Raw genomic sequence first — 24026 nt, 5'->3', positions numbered from 1 at the left:
CACAATCTCGACCTCCCGGGTTCAAGCCATTATCCTGCCTCAGTCTCCCAAGTAGCAGGGACTATAGGCACTAGGCCTGGTTAATTTTTTTTTTTTTTTTCCAGAGATGGGGTTTCACCATGTTGGCCAGGATGGTCGCCATCTCTTGACCTTGCGATCCGCCCACCTCAGCCTCCCAAAGTGCTGGGATTACAGGCGTGAGTCACCGCGCCCGGCCAAGTCTCAACTTTCTCTCCCTCCGTCACTCCTAAACTTTCTTTACCTATTTTCTGAAATGGCTCTTGCACTGTTATGGAATTAAGGCCGCGCAGTCCTTGACCACCCTACAGCACTGGGCAATCTCAACCTTTCTGACTTTCCTGAAACACTTCTTTGGGTTTCTACAACACTATTGTTTTCCCTGCAATACCTCCGTCTGTGGCCACTCCTTCTCAATCTCCCCTACTTCCACTCTCCAAGTAGGCGGGCCTCAACCACACTTTTATTATTTTATTTTTATTTTCTCATTTTTACATCATGCCTGTGTGATCTAATCCATACCCACTGCTTCAGCTCTGAGCAATGTGAGAAAAGCTCCCTACACGATAGCCCAGACCTCTCTCCCAGCCCAACCCATTTTATACCGGATTGTCTAGCCAGGATTAAGTAAGTGCAAAACCAAACTCATTCTCTTTCTAACAAAGCCTGTTCTGTATTTCTCATCCTGGTGAATGGTACCATGTGCCACCTAGCCACCCTCCCCAGAACTTGGCGTTGTCCTGCATGGGTCCCTTGTTCCTGCCTTCGTTTACACAATCGTGTATACAGGGCTGATGAGTCCGTCTTCTTAATAGTCCTCAAATCCGCTCTTCCCTCTCAAATTCCACTATTGGCATCTTAAAGGTCCTCATTGCTTCTTGCTCTCCGCCCTCTACAATGAACTAAGGTTTTTTTTCTAAAATACAAATTTTCCTGTTTCTTCTCTCTTGCACCTAGCACTGAGGAGAGAGGTTGGATTCCTCAGCACAGCACAGAGGACAGATCTGTGAGGTCTGGCAGGGCCCGTCACCATCTTCTGCCCCTTTACCAGACAGGCCCCGCCTCTGCTACTCTCCACTCTCCTGTGCCGTTCTCAGTGTGCTCCCCGGCGTTGGGGGAGGACCCCTCCTTCCTTATCCACCATCAAATCCCAATTCATCCTTGAAAGTCTGCTGCAGACACCCTCGCTCCGTGATGCCCTGATCCCCCGAGCGGTTAGCTACACCTGGTTCTCCGCACATCTGTGCAGTCCAAGCCACGGCCTGCTGGCCACACGCAGCCCAGGATGGCTTTGAATGCAGCCCAACACAAAAACTTTCTTAAAACATTGAGTCTTTTTTTGTTTTTTGTTTTTTTAGTTCATCAGATATTGTTCGTGTTAGTGTATTTTATGTGTGGCCCAAGACAATTTTTCTTCTTCCAGTGTGGTCCAGGGAAACCGAAAGATTGGACACCCCAGCCTAAAACCTGCCACAATGCAGCTTTCTATCTCCTCATTGCACCATGAACTCTTTGCAGGGAGGAACTTTTGTCTTTTTCACTTTTATCGCCAGAGTCAGCAAAGTGTCCAGCCATAGCAAGCACTCAGCAACTGCTTGCAGAAGGAAGTAAGAAAGAAATTGGACTTTATTATAAAGTACTCCCACAACTGGGAAATAAATTATCTGAACATGACTAACAAAAATACACATAAAATGACTGAGATTTTCTAATGGAAGAAGTCACCACTACTCTAAGAATATGCAAATCCTAAATCCTTCCCTTTTCTCCAGTGCAACTCTTTCATAATTCTACCTCCTCTCTCCATGGCCTAGAATCTGCCACCCATAATTTACCACTCCCGGCAACCTCCCACTGACTCCTGAACATCTAGCCTCCTATCTGTCTGCCACAGCTTTCGGCAAACTGAGGCTAATCCAACTACCTGCCTTCCCTGCTCTCACGGCCAGGCTATGAGCATGCTGGAGAAAACCCACGCAAACCCTCAGGTTTGGGGCTGTGCAGAATCACACTCTACTGCCCCAGATGATCCTTTGAAATTATAGGGCAATATTTCATGTGTTTCTCATTGACCGTCATTCCTGTTCCCCAAACCTGTCTCCCATATTCTCAAGCTCCCAGCCCCCAGCCTGATGCTTCCCCACCCACCCCATTCTTCTCAGCAGAAAACCCTACCTCCTCCTTTCCTGCACAAGTTGAGGACATCATGTGAGCGTCTCTTTAATTTTCTAGACACCCACTCCCTAGCCTCACACACCTTTTTTTAATGCAGTTTCAGGCAGAAGAGGCTTTTCCTCATCCAGTCTAATAACACCTCTGCAGGTGACTTCCTCTGTCTCCATAGAAATGTGACTTACTCCCTGTCCTCCTTCTCCTGAACCTACTACCAACTGGCCCATTCCCTTCATGCCTCTAACATCTTAAAACCAAACAAAACCAGCGAATGAAACCTCCCTCCAGTCCTGAGTCAACTTCTAGCTTCCATTCCCTGCCCTTCCATTTCCCTTCACAGTCAAGTGTCTTTAAAAACACTTTTTGGAAATATCTCAAACATTTCAGAAAAGTAGGGAATGACCCGATGATCATCATTTCATGTTGCTGTTCCCTAACGAAACAAGACAACTGGAGCTAAAACACCCCCAAGCCCCTCCCCAGTCTCATTACCTTTCCTCCCTCCCTAGAGGCAATGACTGACCCAAAATTAGGCTTCCTATCCTTGATGATGCACTCCTACTGCAGCTGTTTCTATAAATACATAGTACTGCTTTTCATGTCTGTACATTTACATAAGTGACATCATAGTCCTCATATTCTGCCACTTGCTTTTTACTCAACGTTATATTTTCAAGATTTATCCTGTTAATACATACAGCTCCAGTTCATTTTAATTTCTGGCGAGTGCTCCGTTATGTGATGATATACTACCATTTGGTGTCTAGTTCCTCAGAAGAGCAGTTTCTACGCTCTGCTCTTCCTAGGCCTCCTCCCCCATCCCCCTTTTACCTCTCCAGTCTGTCTTTGGCTCTTCTCCTACCACTCAAACTGCACTTGTCAGGGTCCCCAGTGACCACATGGCCGCTAAACCCAGAAGACACTTTCAGCCTTCGCAACATTCTTCTCTAGATTTCCTTCTCCTGGGGCTCTCTTCTTTCCTTCTCCCTCTCTGAGCTCTCAATCACCATGTCCTTCGTTTCAATGGGGTTGGGAGATTTTTGTCCCCAAGGACATCTGAGAATGTCCAGAGATATTGTTGATAGTCACCACTGGAAAAGAGGTGCTCCTGGTATTTCGTGGGCAGAGACCAGGAAGGCTGCTCAGCACCCTACAACACACAGGACAGTCTCAGGGCAGCAGACCATCCAGCCCCCGACTGTGAGCAGTGCTGAGGTTGAGAACCTCTGGTCTAGATGTTGATCTTCTTTGAGGTTCTGGTCTGAGCCCTTGTCCCTTCCTACTCTCCACTCTCTTCCTGGGTCACCTTGCCTACTCTTGGAGCCTGCAGAAATAGCTGGGCAGGCTCTGATTTCCTAGGGTTCCCAAAGATCCCACTAAACATGCACTGAAGACATTTCCAGCCCAGCAGCTTGCCTGGAGGGCTGGACTCACCCGGACGCTGGGCCGCTCTGGAGGGACCTCGGACACCATGTTGTGGTTGGGTGTGTCACTCTTGGTGGTAGCCGGGCGTTTCCCACCTGTTTTATTGGACATGTCCAAGGCCGATCTGATTTCAAGTTGACCAGAAAAAAGAGACTGGTGAGAGCCAAGAAACAATGGAAACCACCCATCCCTTTACCACACCCTGCCACCCACTGTCTCAGCATCAGCCCAAAATTAGATCTCCTGCGTGCCAGTGAGGGGTCATCTCAGCCACTCCTTCAGCCCTTCCGAAATTATACGCCGGCGATCTTGGACATTGGACATTTATTTTATTTATTTTTTTGAGACAGGGTCTTGCTCTGTCACCCAGGCCGTAGCGCAGTGACACAATCAGGACTCACTGCAGCCTCAAACTCACAGGCTCAAGTTATCTTCCCACCTCAGCCTCCAGAGTAGATGGGCCCACAGGCATGGGCCACCATGCCCAGCTTTTTTTTTGAGACGGAGTTTCGCTCTTGTTACCCAGGCTGGAGTGCAATGGCGCGATCTCGGCTCACCGCAACCTCCGCCTCCTGGGTTCAGGCAATTCTCCTGCCTCAGCCTCCTGAGTAGCTGGGATTACAGGCACGCGCCACCATACCCAGCTAATTTTTTGTATTTTTAGTAGAGACGGGGTTTCACCATGTTGACCAGGATGGCCTTGATCTTTTCACCTCGTGATCCACCCGCCTCGGCCTCCCAAAGTGCTGGGATTACAGGCTTGAGCCACCGCGCCCGGCCTTTTTTTTTTTTTTCTTAAGAGAGACGGGATCTCACTCTTTTGCCCAGGCTAGTCTTAAACTCCTAGACTCACATGATCCTCTCACCTTAGCCTCCCAAAGTGCTGGGGCTACAAGCACAAGCCACCTGTTCCCAGCTCTGAACATTTATTTTCCAAGTCTAGGCCCTGGACTTTTAAAATAAATAATAATAAGTAGAACCTTCTCCTCTACTTTAAAAGGCACAACAGCCTGGTGGCCTATGAGAGTGAATTAATTAGCCTCTTCTCTTTTTTTCTCCTTTCATTTGGTGAGCCAGAATCCACAGTGAGAGGAATTAGCATTTGGCTCTCATGACCGTATCAGATTTTCTCAGTGCTTCCCTCAAAGGCCCCCTGAGTGCTATGCCAGCCTCACACCTGTCTTCTATTCCATCAGCTCAACCTGCGGGGTGCACCAACCTGGCTTCTGCTAGACCCTAGGAGAAGTGGATGAGGGTGTCAAGCCAGATGGGTCTCAGAGGCTCCCAGTCCTCAGAACCGAGGTGGGTGCCTGCAAAGCCCTTCTGCTTTCCTTTCCTCCCTGTTGCCTTCTGCTTTCCAGCTGCAAGGAGGCGGCGGGATGGTAGCGGCTAAGGACAGAAAGGCCAAATGGCAAGTAGGGGGCAAACTTACATTTTCAAGTCAAATTTTGTGTTTTCCTCTGGGACCTGGCCAGTCACTGGGTGTAGAAATGTGTTCCGTCTTTCATTGTGGCTGTAGAGGGGAAAAAAAAGAGATGTTGTGGCAAAGATGAAGGAGGCAGAGATAAAAGCCAATGGGTAGATAGACCCTGGGTGGTGACAGGGACAGGTGACCATGTGAGGAGCTTGTGCCTCTGTCCTCCAGTGGGATCCATGGGAGGCCTGGGCTGACATCCAGATGAGGCTGGAGGCAGGGAGTGGGGAAAGGAAGAGATGAAGCCTGGTCACCTCTCACTAGTCAATGCTAACTACTTACTAGAGATCTCTGAGGCTGGACATAAGCCACACTGAACTCTTTCAGTGGTGATCCTAAGGGTGGGGAAGAGGGGTTCCAGCAGCCAATCAGCACATCAGGACCTCACTCCTGGCAGGTTCTCTCCTGGGAACTGTGCCTGCCAGTGCGCCACAGAAAAAAAATGCTCCCTTATTATTTGCTGAAAAAACTTTCTTGTGACCTTGGACTCCTCCTCCTTATCCTGCTTTATGCTCTGTGTCTTTCTTAAAAGGAAATGACAGCTTGAAAAACTCCATTCTTGAGTTTGGGCTTGGACACACCCATCCCCTAAGTCCAGAGTCTCCTGTCTAAGGGCTGCTTGATGTCACTGAGACCTCAGGGGCTGTCAGGCATGAAGGTCAGCGCTGGCTCAACAGTCCGATCTCATTAAGGGGTGCTGTGGCCAGCAGTGGGGTGGGGTGTTGTGAGGACAGCCTGCGCACTGAGTGTCAGGACAGTTACCAGGAGGCTCTCAGGGGAGATGGGGAGGAAGGCAGCAGACAGAACGCGGAGGAGCTGATGCAGGGGGGCTAAGCCACAATGGCAACCACTGAGATCGATTCTGTAGGCAGCAACTATTTGGCAAGAATGTAGCAGTGGAGATTCGACCATCCAGCCAGTGGGGAGACTCGATGAGTCAACGTCCTCTTTGCCCATCCCGCTTGAGAGAGAACCCAGAGGCAGTGCCAGTGAACTGCAAGGAGCGGGCACTAGGACAGAGGCCATGGAGACTGGGCCACTCAAGCACACCCACAGCAGAGGGCTGGCTCTGCTTGACAAGTGGCAGGTCAGGCAGCCGCAGAGGAAGGAGATCTTAGCTTGGTCCCAGTTGCATCAGAGAAAGAAAATAACCTTTTGGGGACCCCCTTTCAATAGCCCAGAGCACATCCTAGCCCTGGGGCAGTCTGCTAAAGCTAAAGATAATATCAAAGAGCGCTTTTTCAGCTTCCGAAGCAATCATGCTCAGATCTAATCCAAAGACATGCAGGAAGATGAAAGCACAGCAGGCAGTGCCCACAGTCTATGTGGAAATCTGGGCTCTGCAGCCAGGACCCAAAATTGTGCACGTGTCCGCCAGGCCTGGGTTCTGAGTCTAGCACATAGATCGGCCACTCCCTACTTCCCAAACGTTATTCCCACCTCCCTCCCAGGTCCAACAAGAACATGCTCCTCAACTTCGTCACAGGGAGTCTTTGCAAGGAAGGGTAGCTGTTTCCGGTTACCCCTGTCTGTCCCTGAATCTGTCCCCTCTGGAGCCTGGAGAGGGCATGCAGTCTGTGGCAACTAAGATGTCCTGTGAAGTGTCAAGTTGTCTGCTTTTTCCTAGTGGCGCAGGGCACCTGCCCCCTGCCCCGACCCTCCAGTCTCCTTCTGCTCTGCATGCTCCCGATGGTAACTGCTGAAATCTTCCCTGCAGACACTGGCACAGACACACACACACACACACACACACAAACACACACACAGTCTGCTGCCAACCGTCACAAGACTTCTAGGGAATGGCACATCTCTCCCTGCCCCAGACTTTCCTACCCAGCAACCCCTACAAATGACGTCCTCATTCTATCCCGGCACTACCAATTTCAAAATAGCTTCCCCTTCACGAGCACTGCAATGCAGCAACCATTGACCTAACTGTGCTTCCTTCTCCAGGTCATCTCAAGCAGACCCCTCACTCTGAAGCCCCCGGATCCAAGCAGGATGTGCTGCCGTCTCAGCTTGCTCTGACTTAACTTGGCTCATGATCCGTGGAAGAAATCCCTACCTGACCCGTCGATCAGCCCGAAACTTCAACATCTTTTTGGCAGCTCTGTCCCCAGGTTGGCAGCCTCAGAGGACCCGCCGACCACCCCGCTCCTACCATGCCTCTGAGAAGTAAGTCCTCCGGTCCAACTTGCAAGGCTGTGGCAGAGAGGCAGAGCGATCGGTGGCAGAGACTCCAGCAGTTCCCCCTCCTCCCGGCTCTGGCCCTGGAGAACCAGGAGGGCACTCTCCTCGGGTGGTGGTAGGGGTCGCCCAGGTGCCCCAGTAGACCTATGACTTCCTGGGATTCGGCCAGAATGCTAGTGGTCAGAGGACCGGAGGCAGAATAAACAAGGAGGGGATGATATCCTCCCCATTCAGCTCCCCAAGGAGAAAATGCTGAAATGGAGAGACAGGCATACACAGAGCAGGTGTAGCACTCCCAGGTAGTCCGACCTCACTGAGCTAAGGACGCGGAGTGGCTGAGCAGGCGAAGGAGTCTGGGGCTGCCTTCCCATCTGCACGGCAGAAACTCATGCCAGCCCGACCTGCAGGGAGACAGTCCTCCTGCCTCCCCAATTCCCAACCCACAACACAGGCTGCTGAGCTGAAAACCAACTTGCTTCTTAGAGATTCTTCAGATCCTGTGGGCATAAGGGTTAAATGAAGCTCCAGATTCATCTGCTGTTATTGCTGCCGCTGCTGAGATGCTGAGATTGATTGAGCAGGTCTCCTTCTCTTCTGTCAGCCTGCCCAGCCTTCTTCTGTGTGGACGGGAGCATAATGAATGAAGCTCCTCTGCCCCGTCCCTGACATCCTCCTCTCTGACAGCACCGGGTTGCTTTCCCTCCGTGTGTGGCAAGTCGACCAGATGGGCGTGGACGTTGTGGAACCAGAGCTGGTGGCTAGGATGAGGCTGCTCAGGCAATATCAAAGGAGAGCTTCCTCCCAAGGCTTGCAAAGAAGAGGGCAGCAAATGGGGCTTGAGAGGGGGTCATCGTGTGTTTATGGCTGAAAATCTTCGCAGACACGAGATGATGCATTCCAGCTGGTGACTGACAGACCTGCTCAACAGCAAGGAGATTTGCGTCGATGTTAATTCCTCTGAACTCTCCAGCGGCTAAAGATGGTCAGAGCTCCTCTTTCCTAATGTCCTTCATGTCTTAGGATCCTTGGACTGCAAGGGCCTTCCGAAGGTCATCGCTGCCATCCCCCTGCTTCTAGGCAAGACTGTTCTCCAATTAAGTTCTTTGCTTTTCTGTAAAGAGTTCTAGCCAAGGAGGCTCCAGACCCACTGCTATCTTATCCTGCCAAGATGTTCTTTTTGATATCACATTTCAGGTCCTCTGGCTTTCTATATTATTCCATTTTGTCTTCACATGACGGATTCCTTTTTTGACCAACATGGTTCTTTTTAGCAGCACCAGGCAGTCTGCTGACATCACAGTCTGTTGCCATGGCAATTCTGTGATGTCACAACAGACACTGAAAGGAAGGGGCTAATCTAATTTTTTGGATTGAGCACAGAACTTGATCAGGGAATAATGTGATCAGTGAATGGAAAAACAAATGGACAACATTATTATTTAACCCATAATGAGACAAGCTGGTAAGACATAACTGGGGTCAACCGCTGCTCATATTTAAACAGCTTGATCTTAAATCCAGAAGGTCAATATATTCAGCTATTTCCTGGGACTTTGCAAATGATTTATCCTGGTGACAGGAGGCCTCAGTTTTCAGATTGCATCCTCTTCTGTCCCTAATCCAGTTTCTTGGGCCCTCTCCTGATGCCTGCTTGAGGTTCCTGCCCGTGCATAATATGTGCTCAATAAATATTTGTTGAATGAATGGATAAAAGAAATTCTCCAGCCCTGATTTAATTTTTAACCACCTGCATTTGGGGGTTGACATTCTATCACCAAGGGCTTCCCTATCTTAGCTCTCTCTTCAAATTAATTACTTCCTCTCCATGAGAGAAGCTCTGCTTCTGCCCCCTCGCCCCCTCACTCAGCTTCCCTCCCTAGCTCCCCACTGAATATGTAGCTTGGCTTTGATCCACCTTCAGTAGGAGGGGAAGAAAATTAAGCTCATCTGCACAGAAGGAGGAGGGGGTAGGGGTGCTTTGGGAAAATGAGCTTTCTTCCTCTGGAAGGCAAAAATATCCCCTTTCTCTTCAAGCTGAGCTCAGGGGCCTCCCACAGCCTTTGCTTAAGCTGCAAGTTAAATTACTTCTCCTATGCCCTGTAAAGATAGCATGAGGGAGTAGGAACGAAGGAAGGCTCAGGGGCTTCCCCTGCTCATCGGGAGCTCTGAAATCCTCGGAATTAAGTCTGCACACAGAATGTCTAGCGGGGCCTCTTTCCCTTTGCCAATAAACTGCACGGTATGGCAGATTTTCATTTTAGTTACACACCAAGAAGAACTTAGAAGAGGCAGGACGTTAGAAAGGGAAACGAGCATAGGTAATCCGTGTTCTCCTTCCTCTCTCTTTTTGGGATGTCAAAAGGTTTCCATTTGTCAAGTACACATGATTATGAATCCAAGAAGACATATCCAGTTGGATCTCTCAAATCCCACCCAAGAGAAGGGAAAATCTCAGGCGGTATAGGGGATTGTGTGGGGGAGGTGGAAGCAGCCCTAAACTCCAGGGCAGTCCAGTAGGTGGTCACTTATCCACTATGAGGCTGGCCCCGAAGGCAGTGCCATCAATGGAAACAAGCATGGCAGGGCCAGACACGCAGTCCAAGATCCAACCTGAGTTAGCAATGTGACTTCATGTCATGGGCCCTTCGTTTTCTCGTGTGTAAATGAGGTACCTTCTACTCATATGAAATAACAGTGTTCGCTTCACCAGCACATATTTTAATTCTATGAAATAATAGCTGTAAACTTTCAAAAATGTAGACCATCTTATGCACAAGAGATCGTGGCTATGATCATTCTACTTAAAAACAAATTAAGAAATATGCCAGATGCATGAGCGAAAAAGTGAAAAACACATAGTCCAGGGCTTAAGCAGAGAAGACTGTGTATGGGGCAGGGGCTGGGCGTGCCAGGGCAGGCACTCTGGAAGTCCCAAGACAAATACATTAGAAAGAAAAAAGCAGATCCTTTCCATTTTCCAGGCCTTTTTCTCTGCACCTACTTAAAGCTTTCCTGTAGTTCAAGAGACATCTTCAGCCCTACAGCACCTCACATAGAGAGAATTCCACACTGTTTCATCTCCAAGTGTCCCCCTGGAGAGTCACATCCATGTGCAGTATACCTGGCACTACACTGTCAAGAGTGACAAAATTAACCCAAGTTTCACACTCTTCTGCAGGCATGCATGTTCATTCACACATGCACACACGTGCACTCACACCCCCAGGCTGAACGCCCGGGACTCCCACTGTGATCAATATTGAACGACTAGAGAAATACTCCATTCCTTCCACCCACTGGGCCTCTCTTGATTATCTGCTGTACACCAAGCTGCTTCATTTCCATAGCTCCTGAGAATCTGCTGACAAGGAATTAGCCCAGCCTGGCTTCCCCATCCTGAGGGCATCTTGGCTTCCAGCATTACAGCTCATTAGGTGGAGAGACGTTTACGTGCAAAGCCAAGTGGAAAGGGGTCCCATCCCTCCCACTTCCTTCTTTCTCCACATAGCAAATTCCAAGCCAAAACCATCCACGCTCCAGGGAGGATTTCTGCTGCCACAGAGGAGGGGAGGGTGGGGAGAGGGTGGGCTCCTGCTCTGCACCTCCCTCTCTGGATCTCATCATTATTTTCAAGGAGCCTTATCTGCTCCAGCATCCTGTCCCAGTTAAAAACCAACTCAGTTTATGTTTCCAGCCGTCTTCATACATCTGATTCCTGAAGCTCCCTCTGCCATTTCCAGGAGAAAATATACTTTCCTAACCAACTTCTCATCAAAGGCCCTCTCTTTTCCTACCTATTGCTGCCACAGAAAGAAGAGGGCAAAGAGAGTCAGGCCCTGGCAGCACCTCTAGGTATTTGCAGGTGGGAAGGAGCTCCTCCAAACAGCACTGCCTTAGCCAGGCATGGTGGCACATACCTGCAGTCCCAGCTACGCAGAGGCAGAGGCAGGAGGATCACTTGAGCCCAGGAGATCAAGACTGCAGTGAACTATGATCGTACCCCTGCACCCCAACCTGAGGTGCAAGACCCCTGTCTCTAAAAAACAACAGAGCGAGACCTGCAATCTCTAAAAACATCAACACCCACTGTCTCTCCTCCATGTGCTCCTTGGAGATCAAAAGGCCAGTTCTCCAGCTGCCGGTGGCTGCCACCCAGCCCTGCACTGGCTCTCTCCTTTCTTCTCTGCCCTTGCTCATTTCCCGCTTGCACGCCACAGTTATTTCCAAAGGGGAACGAAGACGGCACCTCCCTACCCCAAGCAAGTTTGTTGGAATATCCTAAGCTACTGGGCTGCATCCCATGCTGCTCCCTTTCCTGCTTAAATCTGCCTATCCTCACCACAAACCCAGCCCCATCCCCAAACCTGTTATGACTAGTTATGGAAGGCTGCGGGGGTTCCACCTGAGCTCAGCTCCCACCACAAATAGAAGACAGAAAAGAGGGCTTCGTGGACAAGGGATGGAAATCACAAATCAGGGGGCCAGGGCCAGGTTTTTCCCCCCTTCTAGCCCAGGCACTGTTCCTTCCCCCATTCTCTCACTGTAGTGTCTCCCAGCCCCTCCTCTGGGCCTGGGTGGCCCCTAATTCCTATGAGAGGAGGTAGGAAGCCCTAAGTTGGAAGGCTGAGGGCAGGAGGGCATGGGGTACTTCAGTCAGGGTAATGGGTTCAAGCTCGTGTGCGCGCACGTGTGTGTGCAGGAGAGAAAACATGGAGATCACAAAGGAACTTCATTCTGATCTCCCATCCTAGCTTAGTTCATCTTTAAACTGGTTGTCTTACTTTATGGAATCCCATTTGTCTTCTGAAAAATAAAGACAACCAGAGTAGATAGCATAACTGTGCCAGTGATTCAAACACTGAAACCCTTCCATGTTGGTGGGGGAGGAGCTGCTCCCCCAAGTCCCCCAAGCGTCCGTGTCCCACCTCTGGGCTGGGGCCTGAGACCTCCTCACATCTCCATGATCCAGAGAGTAAAGAGTTAATGCCTGGCCCCACAGGGCCCTCCAAAACTCCAGGCCAGCGTCCTTTCTGGCTGATGAATTATTGAATATCACTGCTGGGTACAGCCAGGCCTTAATTGCCTCAACACTGAAGTGTCTTCCAATTGCGGGGAACTGCGATTCTACCATTCTACCCATGGGCAGGCTGGGAGGCACTTTCTCCTTCACCCTGACCCAACTTGGAGAACTGGGGCGACCCAGCTCCCCGGATCTCCTCAGGCTCCTTGTACTGTGTGCTCTTGTTTTGTTCCTTTCTAAAGAGAGGGGGAATTCAAAGGAGAAGCAGCTGCCTACAGCTCTGGGTTTTCCTCCTCTCAGACTTCCCTCAGTAGCTAAGCCAGACAGAAGCGGACAAAAAAGGCTCCAGCCCCCTCGCCTCCAAGTTGCCTTCTCCTGACAGCCAGCAATGTGGAACGAATCCCGGGGGTAACAGGGCAGGGCAATAATTAATTACACTCCCCCCTTCCAGCTCTCAGTTGAATCTCAAACCCCTGCCCTTCAGAGGCTGAGGCAGCCCAGCTGTCCGACGCTGGGTCCGCGGAAGGTCACCAGAACCACGTCTCTGCATCCCTAACTCAGCAGATCTGCTTCTGGTGTCCTACAGAGAGCAGTGACCCCACCCTTCCCCACCCTACGAAAGGAATTTTACTTAGTTTGGAGAGTTGCGAAGCTGGCTGATCCCTCTCCTTCCCCATCCTCAAAAGCTACCACTGCCTTCTTGGTTCCCAATCCAGCAATTTGAGAATTAAGCTGTCTGGTGCCTTAGTTTGCTCATTTTGACAGTAAAACAATGGTATTGAATGATGCCTTGTTCAGTAAACTACAAAAATTTCCCACTGGACCAGACAGCAGAGGAAGAAAGGTTATGATGCTCTGAAGGCGTCTGGAGCGAAGGGAAAAATAAAACTCACGCCGCCTCCGTTCCTTACGCTGGGAGGGAGGTAAGGAAGGCCCATTTCAGAGTCAGAGAAGCTGAGGTACATTGTCTCAGCTACAGTGACAGGAGAGATCAGACAAAGTTGGAGTCTCCTTGGGCTTCCTTCTTTCTGTCCCTGCTATGCACCCAATCTGAGCTCCTCATCTCCAGGAAAGCAGGAGAGAGCTTCATGGTTCAGCAGGAGATGCCAGTTTTTCAAGGTCTGCTCCAAGAGCACAGTAATGAAAGCCGCAAACCCTTTCACCTATAACATCTGTGGGCTACAGGTCTGGGGACTGTGTGTGACGTGGGCTGGGGGCCACCCACAAACGTTAGTCTGACAACAGCTGCCTGGATGCAGGGGCATGGAAGGGCAGCCACACACACTGTCCACAGCCTGGCCTTTATTGCTGTGCCCTGCCCAGCACCTCACACACAGGGGAACTGAATAACTTTGACTCTGATGGAGCAGTTATAGAGCGGGCCAGCCAGCTCACCAGAGCCTGGAGCGGGGGCACGTGCTGTTCCGGTTGGGAGGCTGAATAGCGACTGAAGGAGCAGGAGCTCAGCCTCAAATCCCTCTGGCGAGGATCAGTGTGAATGTTGCATCTGCCTCATGTTCCCTCCTGTCCCTCCCCTCCCTGCTGGCCAGCCAGGCTATGATAAGAGTCTACAAAGCAGAAGCTTTGCCCGGGGAAGCTGAGTAAAAACGGATTAGAGCTGGGAAGCAGGAGCCCCCCCCCCCCCGGGGGGCAGCATGGTGAGGGTTGGGGGGCAACAGCAGGCTCTAGTTTAGTTTTGCTTCTCACCTGCCCAGGGAGACCCATCCTGCCCCCGGCTCCCCGCCCCCAGGAGGGCTCAGCTGATCTTTTCTCTTAGACTGGGAGTAATGAGGTAAGCTGGATGCAGGTGGATTGTGGGAAATTTTAAACACCTCCTTCTGCCAGGAGCAAGGAGTCTGGAACTTCCCATGTACTTGGGGAGCTTGCCAAGGGCTGAGGGCACAACGATCTCCCTGTGCACTGCTGCCTGCTGCTGGGGGATCCAGAGGGAGCCTAGGAACAACGGCCACCATGGAAGCAGCCGGAAAACAACTGTGCCTAGACGAGCACGTGCTGGGGACTGAGACGATCCTTTGTGAGTTCCCCTGATGTCCCCGAGAGGAAGAGGGAGATTTGGAAAGGGACTTGGAGAGTTGTGAAAAAAGCTGGCATGTGATGGCAAGGAATGGACACTGTGCAGATTGTCCTTAAGGAAAAGGGTAAGGCCGGTGGTCTCAGTGTCAGTAGTCTTGGTAACTGACCACTACTGAGTCACTGTACCTTTCTGGGTCTCAGTTTCCTCACCCACAACATATAATGATACTGGGGTTGCTGGGAGGACTAACTAAGATCCCAAATGGAAAACCTCTAGAAGAATGCTTGGCGCATAACAGTAGCTTACTAAGTGGCTAATATTATAATCATTAATACAATAATAAAATAAGGGAATAAAATGATAGCAGTATCCTAAATTGGCATCAAGTTGATAGCCTTTAGCCGTATGTGGCTGTTCAAATTTTGAATAATTAAAATTAAATAAAATCGATTATTTTAGTTCCTCAGTTACACCAGCCACATGTCTCAGGAGCCACAGGAGCTGGTGGTTACCACACGGGACAGAATAGTCACAGCACGTTCCACTGATGCAGAACATTCTGTTGGACAGCACGAGGCTAGAGGTGCTCTAAGCCACATTCCAGTTCTAATAGTTTTGAATTCTATGAGATGCACTTCTAAGTCAGTTCATCTTTCCACCAGCGGATACGAGCTCAGTGTCTTCAGTAAATACAAATTCCCTCACAGTCCTAAGCTAAGCTAAAAAGAAAGGAAAATCGGCCGGGCACAGCGGCTCATGCCTGTAATCCCAGTGGTTTGGGAGGCTGAGGCAAGTGGATAATGAGGTCAAGAGATCGAGACCACCCTTGGAGAAACCCTGTCTCTACTAAAAATACGAAAAGTAACTGGGCATAGTGGTGCATGTCTGTAGTCCCAGGGAGGCTATGGCAGGAGAATGGCATGAACCAGGGAGGCGGAGTTTGCAGTGAGCTGAGATCGCACGACTGCACTCCAGCCTGGTGACAAAGTGAGACTCTGTCTAAAAAAAAAAAAAAAAAGAAAATCTGCTGTCAACAAGTAAAAGTTAAAAATTATAGGTTCTAAAGTTCACTCAAAATTAATCTGGACAATACATAGTTTTTCACGGGTTTTGTTGCCGTTGTTGTTGTTGTTGTTGTTGTTGTTGTTTTGAGACAGGTTCTTGTTCTGCAGCCCAGGCTGGAATTCAGTGGTGCGATCCCAGCTCACTGCAGCCTCTGCTCCCTGACCTCAAACAGTTCTCTCACCTGACTCTCTTGAGTAGCTGGAACTTCAGGCATGGGCCACCACGCTTGGCTAATTTGTTGTATTTTTAGTAGAAACACAGTCTCACCATGTTGGCCAGGCTCATTTGTTTTTAAATCACATGCATTAAGACTTCTCTGCAGGGTTTTAAAGTATCATTACAAACAACACTGGCCTGGTGGGAAACACTGGAAAAAGTCATCCAGCAGCTGGAGGCAGGGAGAGGAGAGCAGGAGAAGGAAGGAGAGCTGGGGAGGAGGCGAGAGACCCGGGAGACCTGCTCCTCCTTCCTCCTTTCCTTTTCCTTCCCGGACTGGCCAACCGCTAGCTGATGCCGGAGGGAGCAGAAGGAAAGAGCGGTCTTCTGTGGGGCCATTTGGTCCAGAGCAGGAGGAGCTGGCATGAGAGGGACAGGGGAGAGGATCTACCACCAAGGACAGCAGGCTTGGGATTCTTCCTTCCCTGCACCTCCCCTTCCCCACCCTGCACCCATCCAGACCTGGATCCTGTGGAAATCACAGCAAAACAACCTGTTCCTAAGCGAACATCGCAAGAAGCAGGTGCCAGAGAGCATCCATGGATAGCTGGGGCTTACAGAGGGAAGGGAAGACAATCTCAGAGGAACCGAAGAGGTGCTCCTAGACCTAGACCCAGCCTAGAGAACCTGCTGGCTACATCCCAGATAAGGAAAAGAGAGGGCCTGAGAAGGGAGGCAGGGAGGCAGTCAGACAAGGGACACTGCTGCTCCCGCACCTGTCCTGCCACGCAGCAGCCTTGAAGAAAGACTGGGCATGGAGGCTGTGACAAGGACGAACAGAATGCCCTGGGAGGGGGACAGAGAGGGGGAAAGGGAAAGGGATGCAGCACAGGTGTCAGCCAGGACAGAAGCCGGCCTCGGTAAGTGACACCTGAGTAACAGGGGAGCCTGCCTACACCTGTCGGAGTATATAAGCAGCTATTCTGCAGCCGCAACTTCTGGCTAGGCCTGGGAATGGGACCAGCCACACAATTTGCAGGATCCCTAGTGCAAAACGTAAGGATTTCCAGACAGCAACGGCAAAGCACTAAACCAAGCCTGTGGGGCACAGGTTGCATCCCCGTGAAGCCCCCCTGCCTGGGAATAACAATCCCGATCTACTTGCCCAGGGACTGAAGGGATGGAGGTTGGCTAGTTGCATTTGCGGCTGACTAGCAATACGAGGCAGAACACGACAAGTCTCCCCGTTCCTCTCCTGTACTCTACTTCCCCCTCTTTCTTGGCCTCAAATGCCCAGAAACTTGGCTGCTCCTGTTCTCGCCCTGCTGGGTCTAGTGGTTGGCACCTCCCCCGTATTGTGCCCGGTTTCTGTTTGCCCATGGGCAGCCCAGCAGGAGGAAGCACCACAGCTGAAAGCCACCAGGGGGTTGGGTTTACCTTATCGCTCAAATCTGCCTTCAAGACTGGCAGAGGAAGCACCCTGTTCCTACCCAGCAGGCTCTCCAGGGCCCTGAGTTCCTCCCTACGTCCAGCCTAACATCACTATGTCATCCAAAGTCTTTCCTCCCAAGAAAGAGGTAAGGGAACAAAAGGGCTCCCAGCTAGGGGCGGGAGTGGGTAAAGTCAGCACTTCCTTCTCGGTGACAGTCTCCCTCTTTTTTTTCAATCACGTGGGCATTCGTGAGTACATACACAGAGAGATAGCATCAGCTGAGAAAAGCCAGTGCATCCACCACCTCCTCCAAGCCAAGGAATTCTTGTCCACACCCCTCTGTACAAAACTGTCATGAGAAGGTGGCAGGGTCAAAGAGCAGACATGGTTTGGAGGGTGAAGGGGTGAGGGACCCGAAGGGGAAGTTGAGGGGATGGAGGCAACAGAAATCTAAATGCAAAAGGTGGGTTCTCTTTCTGGATTTCAGTTTTGCTCTCAAATGACAGCCTTGTCTTCTTAATGAGTGAAGAGTTCTCCCCCTAGCTCTCTGCACCCACCCCCGTTGGGTTCTGTCTTACCCTACATCTCACCACACCTGACTCTGTAAGTAAAGGGATAAAACCAAGAAAGTAAAAGGAGCACAGCCAGGCCAGTCTCCTGTGGCTCTGTCCCCTCTGCCTTCCTTCCACGGCCCCATCCCAGGAAATCAGTCCACAAGAGAGGCCCACGCTGCCTCTGCCCAGAGCTACGGAGCCCCTCTCCGGAGACAATGGCTCAGAGAGAGGGAGGAAGAGGAGCGGCTCCAGCTCTGTGTTCAGGGTGGCCACACAAAACCATTGTCTTGACATCAGCACAGACAATGGTTTGTATCTCTGGCTTCTGCGCCAAGTAGTTCACTCCCTTAGATGAAGACAATTCTAAACATTTCCCTCTAATAAATAGTAATGCTACTGGAATCTGCCCCACGCCGAGAATTTGTATCTGGTAACAAAAGCCCACTCGAGCTGATGGAATGGGTATATCCAGTGCTTCCCTTTCTGCTCCAGAGTCACCCAGACAAACATAGACCAGACAGACAACCACTTACTCACCGGCTCTTCTTGGCTGTTCCCTCTGCTGCCTCTAGCCCTGACTCCTTTCACACTCAGGAATAGGGAGAAGGTTTTCCTTTAATATTCACCAGGTCCCTGGTGGGTAGCAATCATTAACAGCCACACATGCTGGCTGGCCTTAACCCCTTCAGTGCTGGGTTGCCCCAGCCGGAGTGGGCTGATGGACAGCCCTGTCCCCTCCACTCTGCCCTGAGAAAGTAGCAACTCCCACCTTGATGCCATCTACCTGAGTAATGCCACCACCTCCCATGTGGAGAAGGAGAGCCCTCTAGTCCCACCCAGGCGGCCCCGCCTGATTGGAGCACACTCGCAACCTGAGGCTCTTGGCTCTGGCACGATTCCCAATCGGATGAGCCCACATTATGAAATATTTGCCTGGCGGGCCAATAGAGGAGCTGGGATCTGGGGGAGGGATGATATTTTTATTTATTCCTGGTGGAAGGAGAACAGACAAAGATAGCCCCAGCATCCCTAGCCCTGGGATGGGAAGCGGTGGGAAGGTGGTCTTCTGACCCACAGAACTGCCTCTAAGTACTCTGTCCAGGTAGAGTGAACTAATCCTTGAAGTTTTCTAAGCAATTTGAGCCTCTGGCTGTCCAGCTAGAGGGTTTGTTTGGTTTTTTTAGCTTAATATCTCTCTGTCCCACTCAGAAGTTTAGAGAGCAGAACTAGGAATTATAATAGAAATTAAGAGAAACACATCATCGGGCAAAGAATTGCTTCTATCTGCATAAACTACACAACCACAGGTATTGCATATGGTTCAAAGTTGCAGAAATTGTTTTTGCATCTTTGGAGGATACAGATGAAAGGTGAGCAAGAACAAGAAGAGATAAATCCCCTCTTTATCCCTTTAAAAACAGGCAACCGATTTGGGGGAAATCTAAAAGTATCTACAAGTAGGACACATGCAAATCTATGCAGATGCATGCAAATGAGCAGTGCCAGGCTTCTGAGAGAAAGAAATCAGGTAGTCTCTAAATCAGGTAGTCTCTAAACCCCATATCAGAGCATCTCAACAGAGCATAAGGAACTCAGTAAGCCTATATTTATTGAGCATTTACTCCATATAAAACACAGTGCCTTTAGGCCAAGCGTGGTGGCTCATGACTGTAATCCCAGCACTTTAGGAGGCCAAGGTGGGCGGATCACTTGAGGTCGGGAGTTCGAGACCAGCCTGACCAACACGGAGAAACTCTGTCTCTACTAAAAATATAAAATTAGCCAGGTGTGGTAGCGCATGCCTGTAATCCCAGCTACTCAGGAGGCTGAGGCAGGAGAATCACTTGAACCTGGGACGGGGAGGTTGCAGTGAGCCTGAGCAACGAAAGTAAAACTCTGTCTCAAAACAAAACAAAACAAAAAAAACGAAGTACCTTTAAGTACAGCCCAGTAGGAGTTTTCTTTTTTACCATGATCATAAATGGAATATATAGAGAATACAAGTGCCCTCTCCCTACACACCCACAATTAATAGCCCCTCTCTTTTCAGGCCCCAGAGGAGTGATTTGCCTGCTCCTCCTCTTGCCAGCCCGGATTTAGTAGCTGGCACCTCCTCCTTATCACCTCTGGTTCCTGTTTGCCTATCAGTAGCCCAGTGACTTCGGCTCAGGCCCCTGCTTTAAACTTGCCAGGGGGCCTTATCTTATCTCCTGGGCTGCCTTCCTCGTGGCCAGTGGCTGGCCGGCTGGGTTCCTTAAAGGGGCTACAGTGCATTCCCACTTGCTCCATTCATCCGCAAGAATGCCCCAGAGATCTTGAGGTATTCTACTTGTGTAGGATCAGAATTGACCACACCACCCCTCCTTCCCATCCTTTACAGTCACAGTGACTATAGGGCTGCTACTGAAATGATCCACTGACATACAGCAGAAAGATGCTCATGTTTTTACAGCCGTCGTAAATGTTTCTCATGTCATGCAAATGCCCTGTTCCTTGGTACTTTCAGGTTCCTGCTCTTTTAAATTGAATTTTTCAAAGCAAGGGAGGAGAGGCTCAGGATAAAAAGTCTATATAGACTTGTATTTCTATATACTGGCCACAAACAATGAAAAAAGGAAAATTTAAAACACCATTTATAATAGTGTAAAATTAGGGGATAAATTTGACAAAGACCTACATACTGAAAACTATAAACATTGCTGAAATAAATAAACTCCAAGTAAAAGGAGAAAAATACTGTTTTCATGGATCAGGAGACTCAATATTGTTAAACTGTCAACTCTCCCTATGTTTTTCTATGGATACAACACATTCCCAACCAAAACCCTAGCAGATCTTTGTAAAGTTGACAAGCTGATTCTAACATTCACATGGGAATTCAAAGGACCCAGAAGACCCAAAAGCTTTGAAAAAGAATGGCTTTGGAAGATTTATACTACCTGACTTCAAAACTTATTATAAAGCTACCGTTATCAAGACAATATAGTGTTGGCATAAAGATACATGTATAGATGAATGGAACAAAATAGAGAGTTCAGAAATAAATCCACACATTTTGGTAAATTGTTTTCTGACAAAGGTATAAAGGCAATGCAACAGAGAATGACAGCCTTTTCAATGCATGGTGCTGTATTGGTATGATACCGAACAAATAAACAACTTTAAACCTATCATTAAAAAATTAACTCAAAATGGACCATAGACATAACTACAAGGTTTCTAGAAGAAAACACAGGAGAAAATCTTAGTGACTTTGCATTTGGCAAATATGTCTTAAACATGACATAAAACACACCAACTACCAAGAAAAATCAATAAATTGAACTTCATCAGAATTTAAAAGTTTGTTCTTCAAAAAATACTGTTACAGGCCAGGCTCAGTGGCTCATGCCTGTAATCCCAGCACTTTCAGAGGCCAAGGTGGGCAGATCACTTGAGGTCAGGAGTTCAAGACCAGCCCAGCTAACATAGTACAACCCCATCTCTCCTGAAAATACAAAACAGGTGTAGCGCACCTGTAATGCCAGAACTCAGGAGGCTGAGTCAAGAGAATTGCTTGACTCCAGGAGGGGGAGGTTGCAGTGAGCTGAGATTGTACCACTGCACTCCAGCCTGGGTGAAAGAGCAAGACCCTGTCTCAAAAAAAAAAAAAAAAAGACATTGTTACAAAAACGAAAAGATAAGCCATAAACAGAGAGAAAATCTTTGCAAAATGTATAATAGACAGGACTTTTTTCTAAAACCTATGAAGAACTCTCACAACTTAGTATTAAGATAGCGAACAACAGAGGACAACACGGGTGGATCACCTGAGGTCGGGAGTTCAAGACCAGCCTGACCAACATGGAGAAATCCCATCTCTACTAAAAATACAAAATTAGCCAGGCATGTTGCTGGGCACCTGTCATCCTAGCTACTCAGGAGGGTGAGGCAGGAGAATTGCTTGAACCTGGGAGGCAGAGGTTGCAACAAGCCAAGCTCGCACCATTGCACTCCAGCCTGGGCAACAAGAGGGAAACTCCGTCTCAAAAAAAAAAAAAAAAAAAAAAAAAAAAAAAAAATATATATATATATATATATATATATATATATATACACACACACACACACACACACACACATACACACATAGCAAATAACACCAAAGAAGATATACAAATGTCAAATAAGGTACATAAAAGACAACATCATTAGTCATCAAGGAAATGCAAATTGAACTACTATGAGCTGTCTCTACCCATACCCACTAGAATAGCTAAAATTAAGGAACTAACCATATCAAGCACTGGCAAGAATATAGAGGAACGGGAATGCTCATATACTGCTGGTAAGAATAGAAATGGTACATCCTGCTTTAGAAAGCAGTTTCCCAGTTTCTTAAAGAGTTTAAACATCCATCCACCACACAACCCATTGACTTCACTTCTAGGCATTTATCCCCACAAAAATGAAAGTCTATGTCCACACAATGACTTGTACACAAATGTTCACAGCAGCTTTATTTGTGATAGCCCCAAACTACAAACAACTCAAATGTCCATGAAGACATGAGTACAACGTATGTGTTACATGCAGACAACAGAGTACTACTCGGCAATTAAAACAAATGAATTATTGAAATATGCAGCACAATGAATGAATGTTAAGATAAAATAGTCACATGGAATAAAAGGAGCCAGGCTTTCCTAAATGAAAGTATATGCTGTATGATTCTATTAGATAAGATTCTTAAAAATGCAAACTAATCTATAGTGACAGAAAGCAGAATGGTGTTGCCTGGGGCCAGGGTGGAGAGACGGATCACAAAGAGGCAGGAAGAAACTGGGGAGTGATAAATAGAAGTTAATTATGTTGATTGTGGTTATGGTTTCCCAAAATGCACCTAATTTTACCCTTTAAATATATAAAATTTATCATGTACCTCAATAAATCTGTAAAAAAGAAAAACCTTCAATTTAGACATTAAAACAATGACTCTTATTCTTGGGCACAGCCATTGCTTTACATGGTGATGGAATGAGGGTGGGAATGGGCAGGGTTTCCTAGTGACCTGCTTTAGTCTGACAGAAATGCTGGTTACAGGCAGAGATGAGCATGGGTCCTGAATCCGCCCCTTCTCTTCTCATGGATTTAGCTCAAATAATGCAGCAGACCTGAATACGGTCTTAATCAAAATAAAGGATTATTTGTTCTATGACAGAAGGGAAAGTATCAAAATCCTTTACCGTTCACAAAGCACTCTCATCTTTATCCCATTTGGTTATTTTATGGTCTTATGAGGTAGGCAGACAAGTGTTAGTACCACCCTCATTTTACAAAACAAAATCCCTGAAGCCGGAAGTGGAGGCTGAGATAACCCACCTCATACACCTGAGGCAAGGTTAACCTCAGTCAGAAGCTCTTTCCTCAGGGCACAAGGAGCTGCCCCGGCCTGGACACCCGCCTGTGTCCCTCGCCCTGGCTGACGCCCGCCTGTGTTCCTCCCCCTGGCTTGTGATGCTCACCCAGCACTGGGCAGATGCTCCCAGAGTGCACCAGTGACAGCACCTGCAGGGCTCCCGGGATGGATGGAAACAGGGTCGGAACAGGTCAGCTAAGCAGTGTACTGCAAGACAGGGAAGACTGATAGAAACAAGGGGTGCGGAGTCTAATTAGATCACACATTTGATGTGGAGAGGGGAAAAAACAGCCAAAGGCCACTCCCCAGGCGGAAGTCTGGAGGCTGTGGAAGCAGCTGGAAGCTGTTAGAGAGCTCCCAGCCAGACACAGGGCTGCGTTCCAGGCCTCTGTACCCTCCCCTCCCACCTCTTCTCTGTCCCCTAACCTTCCTCCCCCTGACCTGGAGCCCCACCTCTCTCCCCCAACTTGCTGTGAGGGTGGGATGAGATGGAGAAAGCCCACCCTGTGCGGGCAGGGGAGGGGGCACAAAGTTTAAGGGGCATCCAAAAACTCAGTCATCAAGACTTTTTTTTTTGAGGTGGAGTCTCGCTTTGTTGCCCAGGCTGGAGTACAGTGGTGTGATATTGGCTCACTGCAACCTCTGCCCTCCAGGTTTGAGCGATTCTTCTGCCTCAGCCTCCTGAGTAGCTGGGACTATAGCATTGTGCCAACACACCTGGCTAATTTTTGTATTTTCAGTAGAGATGGGGTTTCACCATGTTGGCCAGGCTGATCTCGAACTCCTGGCCACCTCAGCCTCCCAAAGTGCTGGGATTGCAAGTGTGAGCCACCATGCCCAGCCAATCAAGACTTATTTTAATGCAATATTTTTGAAATAAAAATTAACATTAAAAACCTGTGATGAAATATCAACATTTCAAATAAAGACAGGACCAGTATGACTGGATTTTCCCTTTAGCTTCAGCCTCCAATGTGGCTTAAAATGGCACTGTTTGGGAAAACGTCTTTGTTTCAGATGTTACTATTTTGTTCTTCATGAAATGTTTGCATTGATTTTGATTTTTAAAAATATTACATTGAGATGC

General features: G+C 48.8%; 1 protein-coding gene across 15 annotated transcripts in view; it reads right to left on the bottom strand.

Moving 5' to 3' along the window:
* Nucleotides 1-24026, bottom strand: part of PLEKHA6 (pleckstrin homology domain containing A6) — a 162083-nt gene that overhangs the window by 51962 nt on the left and 86095 nt on the right. For 12 of the 15 annotated variants that reach the window (XM_074384976.1, XM_074384979.1, XM_074384977.1 and 9 more), the window contains 2 exons: nt 5048-5128; nt 3625-3739 (listed from right to left, as the gene is read on the bottom strand). In XM_074384976.1, coding sequence (XP_074241077.1) covers nt 3625-3739; nt 5048-5128 — 196 coding nt within the window. Of the gene's footprint in view, nt 1-3624; nt 3740-5047; nt 5129-7154; nt 12883-18078; nt 21562-23045; nt 23325-24026 lie in introns of those variants that run through there. The other 3 variants (XM_074384987.1, XM_074384985.1, XM_074384982.1) reach the window with 3 other exon arrangements.

The sequence above is a fragment of the Saimiri boliviensis genome, chromosome 14, assembly GCF_048565385.1.
Source record: "Saimiri boliviensis isolate mSaiBol1 chromosome 14, mSaiBol1.pri, whole genome shotgun sequence".
Lineage (NCBI taxonomy): Eukaryota > Metazoa > Chordata > Mammalia > Primates > Cebidae > Saimiri > Saimiri boliviensis.
This window is presented reverse-complemented; position numbering and strand designations above follow the sequence as displayed.